Source organism: Carettochelys insculpta, chromosome 3 (assembly GCF_033958435.1).
Source record: "Carettochelys insculpta isolate YL-2023 chromosome 3, ASM3395843v1, whole genome shotgun sequence".
Classification (NCBI taxonomy): Eukaryota; Metazoa; Chordata; order Testudines; family Carettochelyidae; genus Carettochelys; species Carettochelys insculpta.
Window position 1 is genome coordinate 56,026,703 of NC_134139.1, and position 19,810 is coordinate 56,046,512.

The 19,810-nt window shown below is 39.0% G+C and overlaps 1 protein-coding gene across 3 annotated transcripts in view; it reads left to right on the forward strand.

Annotated features, from left to right (window-relative positions):
* Nucleotides 1–19,810, forward strand: part of WDR26 (WD repeat domain 26) — a 42,323-nt gene that overhangs the window by 16,977 nt on the left and 5,536 nt on the right. For 2 of the 3 annotated variants that reach the window (XM_074989896.1, XM_074989897.1), the window contains 7 exons: nt 1,034–1,172; nt 8,546–8,686; nt 12,217–12,336; nt 13,440–13,585; nt 13,918–13,996; nt 14,623–14,752; nt 18,743–18,928. In XM_074989896.1, the coding sequence (XP_074845997.1) occupies nt 1,034–1,172; nt 8,546–8,686; nt 12,217–12,336; nt 13,440–13,585; nt 13,918–13,996; nt 14,623–14,752; nt 18,743–18,928 (941 nt within the window). Of the gene's footprint in view, nt 1–1,033; nt 1,173–8,545; nt 8,687–12,216; nt 12,337–13,439; nt 13,586–13,917; nt 13,997–14,622; nt 14,753–15,913; nt 16,083–18,742; nt 18,929–19,810 lie in introns of those variants that run through there. The other variant, XR_012644954.1, reaches the window with a different exon arrangement.

The window sequence follows — 19,810 nt, forward strand, 5'->3', positions numbered from 1 at the left end:
TGTTTTATAACCAACTTAACCTCATTTATATTAATATATTGCAGTACTTTTCCCCAGTCATGAGTCAAGACCTTTTTTTGTGCCAAGCATTGTACAAATGCAACTAAAAAAAATGGTTTCTGCTCCAGTTAAATTGTAGGCTTTGTGGGGCAGAGACTTGTCAGGTTTGCACAGATTAGCAACTCCAGAAATGACAGTGACATAAATAATACATGCAAACACCCAGCTGATTTCAAACACCGCCCCCCCCCCCCCCCAATGAATTTAACGTTTTCATGGTAGGCACTTTCTTGGCACATAATGGGGGGTGTGGGAGGAGCAAGCAACAGTTGTTGCTATTGATATTACATACTGTTTTTTGTTTGCTCAGAAATGGGTAGTGTTTGTATGTAATTTGCTGAGTAACAAAATACCACAGTGATAAACCTTAAATAAAATTCTAACTTACAGCAAGTGAATGAGGATTTTGTTTTCTTAAACAATCTTGTGAAAGGAATTACGAAAATATTAACTTTCTCATCATTTTTGTGGAGTTGTCAGAAATAGCTTGTATGGAAATCCTGTAAATTAATATATTAACCTTCACTTTTATTATGCTGGTGTCCAGAGACCAAGTGAAATGGGAGCTATACTGTTGTCTGCCGTAAACTACTTTAGTAAGATCCAGTTAGTGTCCTGAGGAGTTTAATTTTAATCTAAAATGAAACACAATGAGTATAACCTATAGGGAGAGAAGACTGAGGAGGAGGATAAGATCTTGTGGCTTGGATATATTTGCATCTTAATGGCTCTGAACCTTTTAAGAGGTCTTTCTTTTTTTTTGACTTTGTTTTTTTAAATTCATAACAAACCACAAATACCTACTGGCTCTCAAACTAGACTGATACTTGCTAGTTAAGTTTCATAATGATCTTTGAAGATGAGCCTGTCTTTTGAACAAACATACTTGTTAACAACCAAAATCTTTATTTTTATAAGTGCTTAGGATTTGTTTAACAATCTGATATAGTTTTTGTTTTTTGCTTTCTTTCAGGAAACAGTTCCCATGTTACACACAGCAAATACTTACAGAGCACTGTAATGAAGTGTGGTTCTGTAAATTCTCCAACGATGGAACTAAACTAGCAACAGGATCGAAGGACACAACTGTCATTATATGGCAGGTTGATCCAGTAAGTGTTCAGACTTCAACATGTGTTTTAAAGATAATTTATATCTTTATCGGCAGCTTTTCTTAAATATTCATTGTACTTTTGTCAAAGGCTTTCCTAAAGCTTTTGGTTTTATTTCAGTGAAGAGCTTTATTTTAAATCCTTATCCTTTTTTTCAAACACATACCCTGTCTTTTACTTCTGTTACTTAGTTTTGAATTATTTCAAATACAAGCCCTGTTCGCCATTTAAACCTAATCTTCCAATGATAAAATGTAACAGTTAAATATAGAAATTTCATCAACAAACTACTGATTGCACTTGTACATACAACATAAGGAACTCTTATGGAGTCACATTCTGTTGAAAACCTGGAAAAACTCATCAAGAAAGGATGTACAGTCCCCTCCCCCCCCCGACTAAGTTCTCCCAATATTATAAATTACTGGCTGTTTGCTTCTGCTATATGAACGCTGCCAAATTTTCTTACCCTAGCTATTGGATATCAGTATCTTTCCAGTCTGCATTGTATTTTCTTGTAACGAAAATGGTTGATCAGTTACTCTGCCATTATTCAGATTCTAGTGATGATATGTTGGTCTTTCAGCCACATTACGAATTGGATAAAATTATGTTTAGTTTCTAATGGAAAACGTGGGGCGGGGTGTGTGTGTGTACACAATATACTGTTTTCTTTATATGCGTATACATAATGTGCATGTGTGTACGTTATTGCAGTTTCTTAGGGCTGTCACTCAAACTTTTTACGATGAGGGCTTTAAGAATTAGACTGGGCTATTACTCCGTCTCCAGTTATAAACTTGAAAGCTGCTCCTGTGTCCTATAGCAGGATCTGAATTGAAGGGGAGCCTCCTTTTTATTTTCTTCTCGCCCCCAATGCCTCCTTGTTCAAAAAACAAAACAAACAAAAAAAACCAGATGAGGAAGGAATATATAAATTGAATTTTCAGTGTTGGAAGGGTCGGGGATCTTGTCTGTTAACTTTTCCAGTTGTGTTTGTACATCCAGCTTGGAAAAACTTAAGGATTCTCAAGGCTTGATGCTGGAGATGATTTTTAATTGGAGCCAGACCAGTCTACAGTTTATGAATGTCAGACAATTGTTAGAAAATAGTCTGGGGGGTGTGGGTTTTGTGTTTTATTTTTCTTTTGGTATCGTGGGCTAAAAGATTTAACTTATGTAGAGAAATGATTAAGGGAAAAGCTATGCTACAGAATGCTAGCATAGTTTAATAATAAATCATTAATTCTACCAAAATTAATGCACTTTTTAGGTTTTTGAAACTGCCAAAAAGTTAAGCAAGCTTGGGTCACTGGAAGAACAAACTAATGAAATGCAGCTTTTCTAATTGCTATTATTTGGAAAAATTCCAAGGAACTGTCTTAAATCTATTAACAATCAGTAGATTTGTAAACACTTCTTTTGTAAAGCTGAAGGGAAAACTTTTTGCTATAGCATACATTGATTTAAATAGCATTAAGACATACCACTCAGTCATTTGGTTTCAGAGTTGCCAGGGTATATGGAGTTAATTCGTTTGTCTTCGCATTATTTCAATAAATTGTTGAAAGCTAACAAACTAACTTGTTCAAGAAACACTATCAGACTTGGTCCCACATTTACTCTGTTCTCTAGCTATGTGCTGATAAGGAAACATCCTTGAGATATTCAGTATATTTTGATCCTTTTGGGCTCCATCAATAGTCATTCAGTACAGTGTATCCAAACCCTCATAGTTCTCCAGAAAATAAACTTAAACTGAGCTTTTGGGAGTCAGTTAACACTGAATGCAATCTTACCTCTTGGACTTGCTTGTTCAGAGGCTCTACAAACTCATCCCTGTATTTTTGCTCTCATTTCCTTTTACTTCTCTTAAATTTTTCCAGTCTTCCCAGAGTGCTCACTTGCTCAGATTCCGTCAAGTCAGTTAGCGACTTGAATGGGACCACTTATGGGGAAAGATTCAGCCACTGGTCTTTGTTTTGCATACCTGCAAGAAGTACCATCATGTCCACCAAATGATCTCTTCCTCAAATCCAGCCTTAAGTTTGTTCATTTGGGGATCTTTCCTGACATGTTATATTTTTCCTGAACTATTGTTCCATGACTTTATCTTGTCTGTGTTAAAATGTTAATAAGAATTCTCTATTCCAGTAGGAAGCATTATAACTGTTTTTGTATCAACCTAGTGTTTTGAAAAACAATATTATGTTAACCCTGTTCAATGCACTTTAGTGCTCTTTCTGGCTTGGAAGTTGCAGTAAATCAGTAGCAGTTTTATAGTTGTGCTGCCACAGTTGATCGCTGTGCATAGAGAGAGACTTCCAAATATTTATCCAAAGCCAATACAGAAGCATGGGGAGTACAGCTGCAGCGGGGCCTCTTAAGTGTTCTTTTTAATACCTCCATTATAATTTTCCTCGCTGGAGGGACGATGAGGCCTTTCCCCTTCCTCTGAGCCTCTTTGCAGGTGGAGTGGGGTGAGTTGTGTCCCATGTAAGAAGGGTTTCCTGCTGTCTATCTTCCTAGCTATATGGAATAATCATTCTTGCCTGAGGTGCAGCTGCAGAACATTTCCCTTTTCAGCAATAGGGCAGCAAGAGCTATGGCAATGAACCATGAAGAAAAAACTTTTTAGTTTTTGCTTTTCTTGCTTTTACCCTCATTGTGGACAGGTTTGCCATGGAAGAGGATTTGGTGTTGCAGCCTCTTGGATAGGGATTGCCTATGCGTGCATCTCCCAATGGACACAGAGGGAGGTGCAGGAGAAATGGCAGGTAACTGGCTTGCCCTTCCCCAGTGTGAAGACAGTGGCAGACAGGCTGAAGGCATAATGCCTATGTCAGACCAAGCACCCCTCAGCCTTCTTCACTGGGGGAGCATCTACACTGGCATTCCTCTTTTGAAAGAGGAATGCAAATGAAGTAAATTGAAAATGCAAATGATGTATACATTTGCATAATTGACATCTCATTTGCATACTGATTTCAAAAGCAGAAACCCAGTGAAGATGTTGCTCTTTCGAAAGTGAACCCCATCTTCAAAAGAATCCTTCTTCCCATTAAGTAAAGGGAAGAAGGATTCTTTCAAAAGATACTTTTGAAATTAGAATGGGCAAATGAGGTGCCAAATATGCAAATTTATACCTCATTTGCATTTTCAATTTACCTCATTTGTATATCTCTTTCAAAAGAGGAATGCAAGTGTAGACGCACCCTAGGTGTGCTGCCTGCGAGTACTGTTAAATTTTCCCTTCAATATACCAAATGGGGGGGAAAAAAGAGCTGCCTTGAGTAAGGGTCAGATAAAACAAGAGGGGAGGGCTTGTTGGAAATCTCTCACTAGGCCTCTGAATACATACCGGAGTTCCTGTATATAGCCCGAGGAGCCCAGAGGGCCCCAAACGAAATGGGAGAAAATTTTTGTCCCCTAACCAAAAGTATGTGCAAAAAATGGATGTTGGAAGCCATACCCTACTTTCTCTCCTCACCATCACAGAAAAGAAGCCAGAGGCGTTGAAGGTATGACTTAAAGCCTTGTTGGCTAAAAATAAAAGTGCCCAGGTGCATGTGACTCCTCTGTCATTCTATGAATGAGTTCCAGAGACATTGCCAAGGGTGTGGTAATGATTTGTTTTCATAGTAGTGCAGTTGTTAAAGTCAGTCTGGTTATAGTGGGGGAAAAATGTTATTTTTCACACTCTTTTAAACTGATACTGGTTAGGATTATAGTCTATTGTTAGTCTAATCTCTAGATGTAAAACCTTGTTCCATTTGATCTGGATCTCCTTAGCCCTGTGCCACTACCTTATCTATGTTGTAGCGGAGGAGTGCAGATTTCCTGGAGATGTTTTCTAATGCAGTCAGAATTTGATTCTTGGCAATTCTGTAATGTGCCTTCAGAGGGTAGCAAATATCTTGTTCTTATAGGGCAACAGAATTCTCTTGTCTATGAAAAACCTTAGTTAAGTGGCTGGCAGAGTAAACTGGGGCCTGACTTTAGGAGGAGAGCCTCTGGCTCTCTTCAGAGTCAGGCAACTTTTTAGACTACCAACCTGACTGCTGCTTCACGTTCAGGAGCCACAGCAAAGTCATATTCACATCTGGGTGAAGGCACTTGAAGGGTGTTGTCATGGAGACACTGTCCTGCTGAAACCCTGAATGCTGCCCTACCCATTTCTACTGTTCTCATTGTAGTCAGGCCCATTGAGTGTAGGGTGTCTCCTTACCAGGTAACAATGTGACTTGTTTCACACTAATAGCATGATAAGAAAAAAAATCAACTTCTCTTCTTTCACCACTGCAGAGGGGCTGTAGGCTGGCATTTAAAAGGAATTGATTTGGGGGATATCTTGACAATCATCATTACTCTGAGGATAGCTTTCCTTGAATGTCTGCTTCAAATATCCTGCAATCTGCGATAGAGAGACTGGAGCAGAGACTGATACTGGGATTCCATAAGTAATAGAAATCCCTCCAAGAAGGCTTAGTTTTGGGAATGATAATTTAAGTTTCTGCATTACTTTACATTTTTTTCTTAAATCTCTTCATGCAGAAAGCCATTCAAGGGATCATATAGCTGTTAACCAATAGGTTGACCTAACATCTACAAAATAGCTCTGACTTCAGTGTGTATGATTTTTAAGAGTGAGAGCTGCATGATTCACCTATAGACAAATTTTTGTAAGACAGAATCTGTATTTCAGAGTCTTTGTTCCCTTTCTATGAGCACTTATACTGCTCAAAATTTTATTGCAGGATTTATGGACCTTGCGTCACCAAAGAGTAGAAAAACTTGGGGGGGGGGCGTGGAGGGATCAAGTTGCAAGGCCTGTACACTTAAGTCATCTCGGGCAAATCAAGGGGTATGTGAAGGAGTTCATACCTTTAAATTTAAAAAAAAAATTCTGAGGTAGGCATGCATATTAAAAATCATCTAAAAAGTGAAGATGACCAAATTTGGAGAGCAACTTCAGAGGAAGGAGTTTAGACTTCTTCCATTGTCTGTTTAGATCTGTCCTCCTCATGCAGTAAGCATTGTGCTTTCTGCATTCAGGATCTATAGACCTTGCTATTTGAAGAAAAGAAAATGTTCAGGTACGTACAAATAAATAATCCTAATCTGTCTCCTTCCCTAGTCTGTTTTTGAAATTCCATAAATCCACACCAAAGCCTGTTTGCTACTGCTTTTCCTTGTTTTGCACAGGTATATAAGGAATTAATTGCGTTCAGTCAGTTTCACTGATGCATTTTAGAGCCTTGTAGGCAGCAGAGAAAAAGTCAAGAGCAGTCTTGTTTTTGATCTGACTGATACACATCTCATAGAACTGGAAGGGACCTTGGGAGATCATGGAGTTCAGTTCCCTGCCCTCTTGGCAGGACCAAGCACCATCTTTTTTTTTTTTTTTTTTTTTTTTTTTTTTTTTTTAAAATCTATTTTAATCTATTTTGCCCCAGATCTGTAAATGGCCCCCTTGAGGGTTGAGCTCACAATCCTGTGTTTAGCTCAAACCACTGAGTTCTCTTCTTCCCCCCCCCCCCATGAAAATGAGACTATTCTTGCCATTTTCACTTCTTCCCATAAAGTTCTGACCCGTAGCAGTGAAAGGCTGTGTCTACTCTAGAAGCATCTATCTACAGAAGTTACTGTTGGAAGTGATGTTCTGCCAAAACTTTCTGTCAACAGATCACATCTATGCGCTAAAATGGATCGATCTTTTGATCCACTCTGACAAGAGGGCCTCTGGAGTGTCTACACAGCTTTTTTTTGTCCACAAAACTCTGTCGTGTAGACATAGCCAAAATTATTTAAAATCAGCTTTTTGGCTAGCAGCAATGAACAGTGACAAAAATTAGATTCATTTGCAGACTCGGTACTGCATTGGTTAAAGTTGAGAAGGCTATCTGCAGTCTTCACTTGCCAGAGGTGATTTGTGGAGTTAAGTTTTTTTCAATCCCTGAAGAGATTTTTTCAGTCTGGGGAAAAGACAAAAGCCATAAAGAGTGGGCAAGTAGGAAATGTTTTCAAATAATGGAGTGTAAAAATGCCTAACAAGTACTCCCCTGATTGACTTGATTAATAAAGTGTGATCACTATATTTGACATGGGCCAGATTCACGAGACTTGACACCAGTGTGACCACAGTAGCATAGGCCAATGTTCAAATGGAAATTCTTAGCATTTGGGTCAAGCCAGCTGCTGATAAAGGTTAATTATGTAAACACCTTAATATTTCCAATAGTTAGCTATCTTAAGACTTCATTCTAAGGTGTTCTGCCAGTTAAATTGCACACCACTATTTTGCACTTTATAATCTACTACAATTTTAAAGTTTCAGTAGGTTGAGTGCCTCATGCATTAAATAAACTGTCAGTATTGATGCAATACAATTAAAACAAAAGCACATCTTTGTAACTGGTTTACAGTCCTATAGTATTAATATCTTTAAGGGCGAGATGAAGATCAGACACCTAGCAGAGGAGAAGCGAGCGCACAAAAAGCACAATAAGGACTTGCCAGACACCCACTACATCTGCAAGAGATGCAGCAAGGACTGTCACTCTCGCGTGGGTCTTCATAGTCACAATAGACGCTGTAAATGAAGTCCTCAACTGAAACTTTAAAGGGCACGATCCATAGTCTATGCAGACTGAAGGATGCCTTACATTACATTACTTACATATGGGAGACTATTGTGTTCCTATAACTACAAAGAACAGAAGGATAATATTCGTATTGTCAATTGAATGTTTATTTAAAACTAGTAGGTGGAAGTGTAGTAGTCAACTGTGACATGGGGAGCCAAGGACTCTGACATTGTAATCCTGATTCTGTTACGTTTTGCTGTCTGGTCAGAGGGAAGTCATCTAACTTCTGTAATCATGTTGTAAAACATAGTTAATACTAATCTACTTCACAAGGATATAAAAACTGGTTCAACTGTGCAAAGTTCCTACAGTGTTTTGAAAATGAAATATTGGATAAATGCTAAGTATTATGCATAATCTTAAGTATGGGCCATAATGTAATATTGTCTTTTGAAAGAACTCTTCAATGAGCTCAACAACAGAGGAGGAGTGTAACATTATCAGAATATCTAATAGAACATCTCTCTGTACACTGAGGATCTTAAAATTTTTTTATGTCTATAGATCTACTCTCTTGGGCAGTAACTGCTTACTTTCAGATAAGAGAAACCATTCTTTAAAGATAAATGTTTTTGTTCTAAAAGATAATAGACATCATACATTGGGTAAAAATCCTGTCAAAACTCAGCCCTATAGAGTTAGGCTTAGATTGTCTTGACATCTGCTAAAGTTGTTATGCCAAATGTTGACTAATCTTTTTAGCATATATGTATGTGTTTTATATAGGATACACACCAGCTAAAATTGCTTAAGACATTAGAGGGCCATGCCTATGGTGTTTCTTACATTGCTTGGAGTCCCGATGACAGCTATCTTGTTGCCTGTGGCCCAGATGACTGCTCTGAGCTTTGGCTTTGGAATGTACAAGTAAGCAATCAATAATAACCTAAAATTTCATGTTTAACACTAGCAATTGGCTTTGTTATGCATTGGAACTGTTGAGAGAGGATGAAATCAACTCAGTAAGATAATCTGTATAGATGAATATTGAAACATTGCAGTTTATTTTATTAATAAGGTTGCAGATAGGATATAAAACTTGTGAACAGAACTGAAACTGAATTATCAGTGAGTTTTTGCTCTTGTAGTTCTTCTGTCCTTTCAACACTGGTATACAAGGAGGTGGCTGCTGTGTTTCCATTCCAATACATCATTGATGCCCCAAAAGTTACTTCTTTTTTTTCAGTCTGGGTGATGTGCTTTCAGGGGATATATTTGAGGATTTATAAGGAGTGAATTCCTTTAACGCCTAGGTTTTATAAATACGGGTTGTAATGCTTCTAAATGTTCAAGAGACAGTGGCATGGGGAGTATCTTTGAGTTGGGGAAATTGCTGGGAACCCACGTACTGTTGGCTCTTTAATTTTGTGACCAAGTGGCTGGTGTGATGGAGTCTGACCCAACTACAGAGTGCTGAGAAGCTTGTAGGTATGATACAGAAGCCTTTGGTCCTGTGTCTTTGTATCAGATAGTTGAGCAAATAATTTGCTTTTTGGCTTTAGAAGAAGCATGTGGCCCATGCAGGCTCTAACAGACACATTCATATTGTGAAGTATCTTATGGTACCATTTTAAAATAGAGGTTTCTAGCACGTGGTGGCTGCAGAGAGAACTTTTTTCAAATGTGACCCAGAGTAAACCAGTAACCATTCTGTCGGAGTTCGTGAATGGCTTGAAGCAGTGATTGAGTAGTGAACTCTGTTTCTTATTAATCTCGGTTGGAATGTTGACTCTTAAGACCAATAAAAACATTTCTGTATCAAGGTTACATATTCTATTGCTGATTACCTTAGGGCAATGATTTTCAGTTGGTGTGCCATGAGAACTGTAAGTGTGCTGTGATATTTTATCTATTTATTTACTTTCTTTGCCCAAAAAGCCACCTGTGTGAGAAATCAACAACCCACACCCTCTGGGGCTTAAGCAACAAGGCTGCCTGAGTCCCAGCTGGCATGGAGTTGATCAGTTTCTGCCCACAGTAGCTCTTTGCAGAGCTGCCCTGAGAGGAAATACCAATCCTGCAGGAGACTGTTGGGGGCAGCTGAAATGCCGCTTCCCAGCCTGAACAGGTTGGCGGGGAGCCCACCCCAATGGGAGCCTGTTGGTGTGTGGTTTTAATGTTGTGTCATGGCTCCAATGGGCTGGTAGGCAGAGAGCCTTTCTCTGGAGCTGTCTTCTCCCCCTACCTCAACATCCCATGTGATCCCTCTTTAGCTTGTTTTATGTAGTAGTAATGTTGCAAGTCCCTTTACTAAGACCATAACCATAATAAATATGATGGTTATGAGCAATTGATTGAGCTGAAAAAAGTGGGTATGCCATGGAATTTGTCTCACTGTAGTGTGCTGTTTTACTGAACAGGTTATGAACCACTGCTTTAGGGGATGGCAGTGACCCCTTTTAGCGATTTAGGGAGTTGTTGCAGGGAAGGAAGTACAGAGGGAAGAATGGAAGGGAGACTTAGCCCAGGCCTACACTAGACCTGAAAGTAGATTTCAGGTATACAGTTCTAGCTGTGGCAATTGCGTAGCTAGGATCAACATATCGGAAGGTGACTTTTGTGACTGTCTTCATTAAAGAAGGTTGATGGGAGCTTTACTCTTGTTGACCTCCCTTATGCCTCATGACTGCCAATCCCAGACAGATGAATTTTGTGCATCTTTACGAAACGTGCACCATCAAACTCCAGATTGACCCTGACTGGGTCAGTCTTCACAAAGTGAAGGGCAGAGAAACAAAGCAGAAGCAGTGACCTAAAAGGGAGCAGAGTCACTACATAAAAGCTCACTCTGATCTCCCACTGGTGTTGCTCAGAGGTTTGACCAGTGAGGATTGAGGTGAGTATGAAGCTCACAATATATGTGCCAGTGGATTTATATTTTGGACTTCAATGAAACATGGCATGTGTCATTTTCCTCCAAATGAGTATGATGCCCTGCTTTATAAGCCATGGACCATAAACTACAGGAAGGAAGGCAAGATTGTTGCAGAGAAGCTAACAGAACTCTGCATTGATTTTTTTTGCAGAGGATGTGGGGGAGAATCCCACCACAGAACCATTCTTTGTAGATGACAAGTATGAGCAATTTGTCCAAGATTGTGGAGTCAACAGAATAGGCATTTGAATAAATTGATACATTTATAGTCATCAGCAGATGGTGTTCACCCAAGAGTTCTGAAGGAATTGAAATATGAAAGTTCAAAACTACACTCATTCCTCGTTAAGTGAGTACTTTACTTACAAGTACTCGCTAAAATGAGGAACACATACCTACCTTTGCTCTCTAGATGAGTGAAATCCCACCGCAGCCTTGTACCCTCCCCGCTGCCTCTGGAGCCCCAACACTCCACAGTCTGAACCCCCTGCTGGCCCTGCACAGCCAACACGCCACAGCCTGACCCTCCCCTGCAGGCCCACAGACCCAACCTGCAACAGCTTGAACTCCTCTGCCCCATTCCGCCCCATGTACCCAATCCACCACCAGGTTTTAAACGTCCTTCCTGCTCGTGGCTCCAAACTGCCCCCAGCCTTCAACCCTCTCCAAACTCCTCCACCCCCAAAGTTCACTTACCTTTCAAAAGCAGCACCACATATAGTGTTCCTCTTATGACTCTTTGCCTATGAGCAGAAAGTTGAACTACATGTGCTCGTATAGTGATGGACAAGTGTATTGTGTTATGCAACTTATTCTCAAATCAGCCTCTGTACCAAATGACTGGAGGATAGCCAATGTTTGAGGTGATCTTGGCAATTGCAGGACAATAAGTCTAATTTTGGTACCGGTAAGTTGGTTGAAACTATAGTATAGAACAGTAAGACACAACAAACATAATATGTTGCAGGGGGGTGAGGAAAGAGTGTGTGTAGAGGGAAATCATACTTCATGAATCTTTTCAAATGTTTAGAGAGTCCTCAAACATGGTCAAGGGTGATTCAGTGGCTACAGAGTACTTTCTGAAAGGCTTTGACAAAGTCTTACACCAGAGACTCCTAAGCAAAGTAAGCAGTCTTGGAAGAAGAGACAAGATCTGCAGTTATTTCAGAATAGTGGCTCTTATTCCGAAATAACTTTGCTATGTAGACGTACCTGACTGTCCTAGATTCGTGTCTGTAGGGAAGTAAGAAACTTCAAAGGCTGAGCTTGCTGCTGCTCATGCAGTAAGAATGTGGCTGATTCCCATCCTTAAAGAAAATTTAGAATAACCCCAGCTGCACCTCCACACTGGTCTTTAGAAAGTTTTCATTGTATGTAGCTTTTCTTACCTTCTTCAGGTAATGCAGTAAAATGTCCATAATTAGAAACACTAGGTTAAGTTTTCATGCGTATCTGTTAATTTACATATTTTGTAGGGGGTGGGGAATGCTGGATTCTGTTTTCATTTTTGTTTCCTCTCCAGACAGGGGAGCTGCGGACAAAAATGAGCCAATCTCATGAAGACAGTTTAACCAGTGTGGCTTGGAATCCAGATGGAAAACGCTTTGTAACAGGAGGGCAGCGTGGCCAGTTCTATCAGTGTGTAAGTTTTACCTGTGTACTTTTGTCCCCTAAGAACCCTTTCTTCATTGTAGCTGAAAACAGCAGAATGTACTTGAGTGTAAAATCTAGGGCTGGCAACTAATTGCACTTGACCCCTGCAGTTAATTCAAAACAATTCTTTTAATGTGTTTAATCACAAATCTCTGGTCAGGGAGGGAGCTCTTGTGTGTGGTGGGCTTGAAAGCTGAAGCGGTGAGCTTATATTTGAAAACTATAGAAAATACAAAAAAAAAGAAAAATTTATTATTGGTTAACGGTGCAATTAAAACTGATTAAACTCAATCTTTTAGAACTGCTTGCCTGCTTTAGTAAAAGCTGGTATAACATGGTGAGTGGGGTCTACTTCCTTTATATGTTGAGGTAGTCACTCGAATACATGTGAGAAAAATAATTGAACTTGCTATGAATTCAATTCCTGGTGGAATCTTTTGGCCTTCCTGTTTTTTGGAGATTGTGTAGCATGTGGTCTATGCCCTAATAGGACTTTCTCATTCTTTGGTATGAAAACAGGTGTATTACTGTAACAAACTCATATTCAATGTTGGGCAATTAGGTTGGTAAGCAGCTTCTTTAGCCTTCTCTGACTGTGGTTCACAGGACTGATTGACTAGTGAATGCTTGAGGTCAAAGAAGCTAGCTTCATGTAGAATTCATGGAAAAATCATTTTTTAACTATTTACGTTTTGAAAAGATGGAGTAATAAATCCTGTGGATACACAATGGACTTCCATTTCTTTGGGGATCTGGTTTGTTGCTTTCGGGGTCATTCTGGGAGTGCTGTAATCATGGTGGAAGAGTTCAGATCTTGCAATAAGTGGGTGACTTGAATGTGGGTTGCAACCATGTCAGTCCTCAAAGGACATGGGATAAAGGGTTTGAGTGTGGAGATGAAGGTGGTTCCAAACAATACACAAACTTTTATGGTCACCAAAATTTTGACGTGATATCGGACAAGAGTATTCCTCTCCTCTCCTCCTGCCCCCCCAACGCCCTGGTTTCATCCTTTTAGTTGCGAGTACTATCAGAAATCCTTGGAAATTTTAACTTGCAAGAACATCTTGGTTATATTTCTTTCCTAAACAGGATCTAGATGGTAATCTCCTTGACTCTTGGGAAGGGGTGAGAGTGCAATGCCTCTGGTGTTTGAGCGACGGGAAGACTGTTTTGGCATCGGACACTCACCAGCGAATTCGGGGTTATAACTTTGAGGACCTTACAGACAGGAACATGTAACTACCTTTTTTTATTAAAAGTTCTTAACTCCTCATAAATCTAGTCTGAGTCTCTTGTTGAGAGAACTGTTCTGATGTATTACTCAGACTATCTACACTGAATAGTTTCTCTGTGGACCCAGCAAATGCTGAAATAGAACAAATGACAAACTCACTTCTGCTTGTAATTCCCTTTCAAATACAAAATGAATGGTCCACTTAGTTATAACCATGAGTGGAGTGTTGCAACTGGAAACCTGTGTGTGTGTGTGAGAGAGAGAGAGAGAGAGAGAGAGAAATATCCAAATAGTAGCGTTCTTAACTTTATGATGTCTGTTGTGTGATTTCAGAGTACAAGAAGATCATCCTATTATGTCATTCACTATTTCAAAAAATGGCAGATTAGCTTTGTTAAACGTAGCAACTCAGGTAAGTAGATAAAAATACAAGTAAGACTTTTTTAACCACTGCTAACTTCTTAAAGAAAATCTGAGGGAATTTGGTACCTGTTATGATATAAAACAATAGCCAAACCAGTGTTCCACACGTTAACTTAGCATATGTATATATATACAAATTAGCAAATATAGGTGTATCTAAAAGGGAAGATGTGATTTTTTTTTTTTTTTTTTTTTTTTTTAAAGGCATCATAAGACTTAATATGAATAGAAATACTTTAATTACAAAATATCTGCTACTAAATTTTTAACACTTCATTTTACTATGTTTGGCTTCCCAACATTCCAGCAGTATTCTAGAGTTGCCATACCTGGTATATTGATGTGCCACATAAATTTTCAAGTGCATAAAGAAAAGTTAAATATTTTGGAAACCAGTAAGTAGAGAACTGAGTGGTATTATAGGAGACAGGACAGCAGTTTAAGCCACTGTTCAAGAACATATCTATTCAGTTTCACATTATCGTCTAGTTTTATTGCCTACACTAGGTGACATGCCAAAAATAAACAAATTATAAAAGTGGAATACTTCAAAGATAGGTGCAGGATATTGTCTTATAATAAAAATAACCTCCGGCATGCTCTTTACCCCCCCAGGGAGTTCACTTATGGGACTTGCAAGACAGAGTTTTAGTGAGAAAGTATCAAGGTGTTACACAAGGGTTTTACACAATTCACTCGTGTTTTGGAGGCCATAATGAAGACTTCATCGCTAGTGGCAGTGAAGGTAACATTGGCTTTAAAGACTTCAGATGTCAGTTGATGTACATTTCAAGCACGTGCTTTGTGTATAAAAGGGAATGACACAATGTATCTTTAATTAGTGTTAGTTGCTGGTAATAGCATTATCATCTGTGAAAGGAACTTACTGTCCACAGGAGTAAACAAAGGGGTGTCTCATTTCTCCTGAAGTTCTACATTATATTGTAAGGAACAATTATGTGCTAGTAGAAAGGATGGTCTTGTGTGCTTTTAAAGGATTAGTAGCACTGAGCAACCTTTAAATATATGTGGGTATGTCTATTTTTTGAGAGGCATGACATTAGCAGTTCTGCTTTTGGCCAAAATAGTTCGGTAGTGAGTAACTTAGGTTCATTGGATTGGTAGTTTTTCAAAGGTGGTCTGATAACTTTTAATTACAAGAGAGTAGTACAATGGGGAGGACAGTCACAAATTCATCAGTTAACGTGGCAACTCTAGCACGAGTTGTTTGGTTTTATTGTGACAAAAGACTTTTTTGTGTTTTTTCATACTTCTGAACAGTCTGTGGTGGTAAAATAATTTAGTTTACCAGGCCTGTCCCAAACTGCTTTCAAGTCGACTAATACAGGGTTGTGAGGGGTTTACCTCCTTCAGCTCCCCATTGAGATCAATGGGACTTCTGAGGGTGCTGAATCCTGCTCAAGCCCAGTAATTTCTAGTGCATTAAGGTAAACTGAGAGACCGCTGTTGGTACTCAATAGCTCACAGTGGAGTCTCTTTGGAAAGAGAAATATTAACTAGGACACTAGAGCAATTTTCTTACTCTCTCTGAAAGTGCAGAAAGATCATGAAATTTTAAGGCAACTCTCCCTTCTGCCCTTACTCATTGGAGGGCAATTGCTGAAAAGACAGCACTTGTGTCACCAGTGTTGTCCTCATCAGCTTTGAGCCAGAGTTCTGGTGGTATTCTATTTAGTACGTGTGTACCAGAAAGATTAGGGCTTACCTGCTGAGCCAATACTGATGCTTTGCGTGGGGGAGCATGCACGCTTCAATACATGAATCTTTTCTTTTTTTTTTTTTAAAATGGACACTTCACGTATGACCATGTGTGTGACATTAATGTGGTAATGAATTTATCCAGGTCATCATCTTAAGAACAGCTTTTTTATTTTTTTATTTTCAGTGTCTAAAAACTACCCAGCTGTAGTTGAAGCTGATGGCACCTTATTTAGATTCGGACTGCCAGAGGCTGTTGCCTCTTTGCACTGAATTGTTGCAAATGTGGCTGCTGTGAAAGTCTCTATATACAAAAAAGTAACAGATTAGAATGTCATAACCTCTTAAATTTAAAGGTATGTTGTCAGCTAGGTAGGCTTTTTCTACCACATGCACTTATTGGAAGAAAGTAAGAAATCTCCTTTGAAAATAAATTTGACCTCTGCGTTAATCTAGCTCCTCTCTTTAATTTACACATCCACTGACAAGCACATAAATGCTGGCTTGTGTTTACATTTTGATTCTCCAGACAGCAGATGCTGGGCTTTTGGCCCAGAATGGACATGGCACTGGTTTGATTTTATTTGATCTACAGAGATAGAATGGGTACTTGTCTGAAATTGGGGAGTGAAGAATGTAAACATGAGGGCTGGGTCTACATTAGAGAGTTTCTTCAACAGACGGGGCCTTCTGACAACAATAAGTCAGGGAGAGTCCACACACTTAAAGTATTCTGTTGACAGAGTCTCGACAGAACTTTGCATTTGCCTCGACGGTATTCTCTCCTAAAAACTTTGAGAACAACAAAAAGTCTTGTGGCACCTTGTAGATTAACATATTTTGGAGCATAAGCTTTTGTGGGCAAAGACCCGCTTGATAACTCAGGCATCTGATGAAGTGGGTCTTTGCCCACGAAAGCTTATGCTCCAAAATATGTTAAAGACCCACTTCATCAGATGCCTGAGTTATCAAGCGGGTCTTTGCCCACAAAAGCTTATGCTCCAAAATATGTTAGTCTACAAGGTGCCACAAGACTTTTTTGTTGTTCTCGAACCTACAGACTTAACATGGCTACCTCTCTGATACTAAAAATTTGAGGCATTAATAATCTGTTGACGACAGAGTACTGTGCAGACAAGGCTTTTGGTTGCCATGCAGCCTTCTTTGCAGAGGTGCCAGAATGTGGAATGGCAATAGAGGGCTGTGCAGTCTGCCAGCTCGCTGTTGATAGAACAAGTTGTGTGTAGATGCACTCTGTTGACAGAGGTTCTGTTGAGGTTTCCCTGTTGACTGTAGCTTCTGTCAACAGATGTTTCTAGTGTAAACATAGCCAAGGTGTATTTCATGCATATACCAAAATTTATTCAAATGAGCTGATTTAAGCAGAAGGCAATTTCTTTACAAAATGATTTGCGATCCTCTTCTAGCAGGTAAGTTAAAGTTGAGCCTTCTCTGTAAGGGGTGGGTTAAGGCTCTTGACCTTTTTTTTTAAACTGTTGGGATTGCACTGGATTATTTAAAGTGTTACTTTAGTCTGTTCCTCAAAGCTTTAATTCTGAAATGCTGGTCCAGTAGTGTACATCTGCGTGAGCAGTTTGTAGCTCAGTCTAGGTAGCTCCATTTTTTTGAAAGAGCTTGATGCAGCCTTTAGTAATAAGTCAATCTAGGAGTTTGTCAGAAACTTTTAATTTACAAGAGGAGAAAATAGCTCACTTAAACTAATTTTTAATGCAGTTCATTATAAAGCAGTGTGGTCTATTTGTGAGATATGCAATGGATTGTTTGACCCGAGGCTGATATTTAAATATATTGTATGATAAAGAGGAGTTTCTACTGGTGGCAAAAGGAGGTTCTTTAGAATCTTGTTTTGAAATCTGTGTAGTCTGTAGGACTTCACAACTTCAAAATGCCATACAAATATTTTAATAAATCTTTACCCGCAGGGTTGGTCAGTAACTCTTTCCACTTCACATATGGGAAAGTAGAGGCATAGCAAAACTATAAACATGCACGACTTCTTTAGATCATTGACTAAGTTAGAATTTTTGGAGATCTTGGTACCAAGGCTTATGCCTTAACTCACCTAAATGTGGCCTTATTTATCACTTGTAAAGATATGTGTAATGTCCTCCTAAATATTGTGTTCTTAAAATGTACATACACCTGTAAAGTATTAAGATATTCTTCAGTGACTAGCGGTGTTTTCCTTGAATCAGTGTGCAACAGCGTATCCATAACTTAAAAGGAAGTTCAATTTGTATTTAGCCTGGCATTGGCAGACAATTGTAAGATTCATTGCAGTCTCAAGTGCTGTCCCTTAGATAATAAGCTTGCTAAAGTTGTAAGTCTTACTAAGACATGCCTGTGAACTTTGCCTACTCTCTCAACTGGATTTCCTCAGAGGCCGCATCTACACTACAGCAGTCTTTCAAAAGGTGATCTTCTGGAAGATCTTTCAAAAGAGTGCATCCACACACACGCAGTCTGATCCAAAGATTGATATACTCTTTTTTGATAGTGTCCACACAGCCCCGGTTCTTTGGAAAGAATGGGCCAGGGATGGAAAATCCAGCGCCATGAGGACTGCTTTTTCGAAAAAGGGCCCATAGATTGTCTACACATGCTTTTTTTTTTTTATTATTATTTTTTCATTTTATTTTGCTGAAGGAAGCTTTCGAAAGGAGGCGCTCTTCCTGATCAGGGAGCAGAAGAGGGCTTCTGGAAAAAGAGCTGCAGTCTTTAGATTTTTTTGATTGAAAGAGCACATCTTGTGTGTGGAGACTGTTCTTTTGAAAAAGGGCGTGATTTTTCCTAAAACTTGCCAGTGTAGACGTGGTCAGAGTGAAAACAAAATCTTGCTCGTGTTCCTGAATATTAGGCATTGCAAATTTTAAAACTGGCACACTTAAATTTTGCAGTACTGTATTTGTGTAACTATGAAAAATTTAGATTTATGTACTTAAGACACTTTAATTCACTTTCTCATGCTGCTTCTTAAAATCCATGTTTCATTTAGATCACAAAGTATATATTTGGCACAAACGTAGTGAACTGCCAATTGCGGAGCTGACAGGGCACACGCGTACAGTTAATTGTGTGAGCTGGAACCCGCAGATTCCATCCATGATGGCCAGCGCCTCCGATGATGGCACGGTTAGAATATGGGGACCAGCACCTTTCATAGACAACCAGGATATCGAAGGTAAATCTACTTTAATGTATATTTAAAAAAAAAAAAAAAAAAAAGGAACAGAAGATTATGTAATTCAAATAACACATCTAATGTTTTGGATTTCTTGACAATTAATGTATAAGAATATAAATAATATGATAAACAACCCTTGGGTCAAACAATTACATTTCCTCAAAAAGGCATCAGTTGTCAGACGCTGCAACAGTCAATCGACTTATTCTCCACACGTATATAACATAATGCCATTGAAGGCATCCAGGAACCATTTAACCCCTTCCTTCTCCCCACATAGAGCTAGAGTGAATCATCATGTTGATAAGTACTTCAAGATTGCCTTGACATTGCTTGGGTTCACTATATGTAGAATAACTAATTTTTCTCTTGTAGTTTGGATATGAATACTAACTGTTTGCCAAACATTAAATAACAGATACAGTCAATCCAGAAACAGAATGACGGAATTAAAAGTTTTAAGTGAATTTAATGCATTGGAAAGGTACTAGGGTAGCCAGAGTGGCTAGCCTTTTACCCTAAGGTTAAAGGCACAGGCAGTAGAACTGCAAATTTTCCCCTACTGCTGTATCATGTGAGGAAATTTCCTGTATTACAATGAGGGTGTTTTAGTTTCCATGTCTATTCAATTTCTAACCCTTCTGCTGAAATTGGTGATAAAGCTGCCGCTGCTGCTAACACTTGCATAGACATCTCCCATTGAATGAACAGCTGTCTTTTGATAATGACTTAAACTAAATTAACCTGTACTTAGATGTAAAAATACTGTATATTTTAAGTCCCAACAAACCCAAAATACTCTCCTGCTCATGTTGTCCTCCTTTCCTTTCCCATTTCCATTACCAGAAGTCTAATCTAGAATTTAAGATCTGCCTCCCC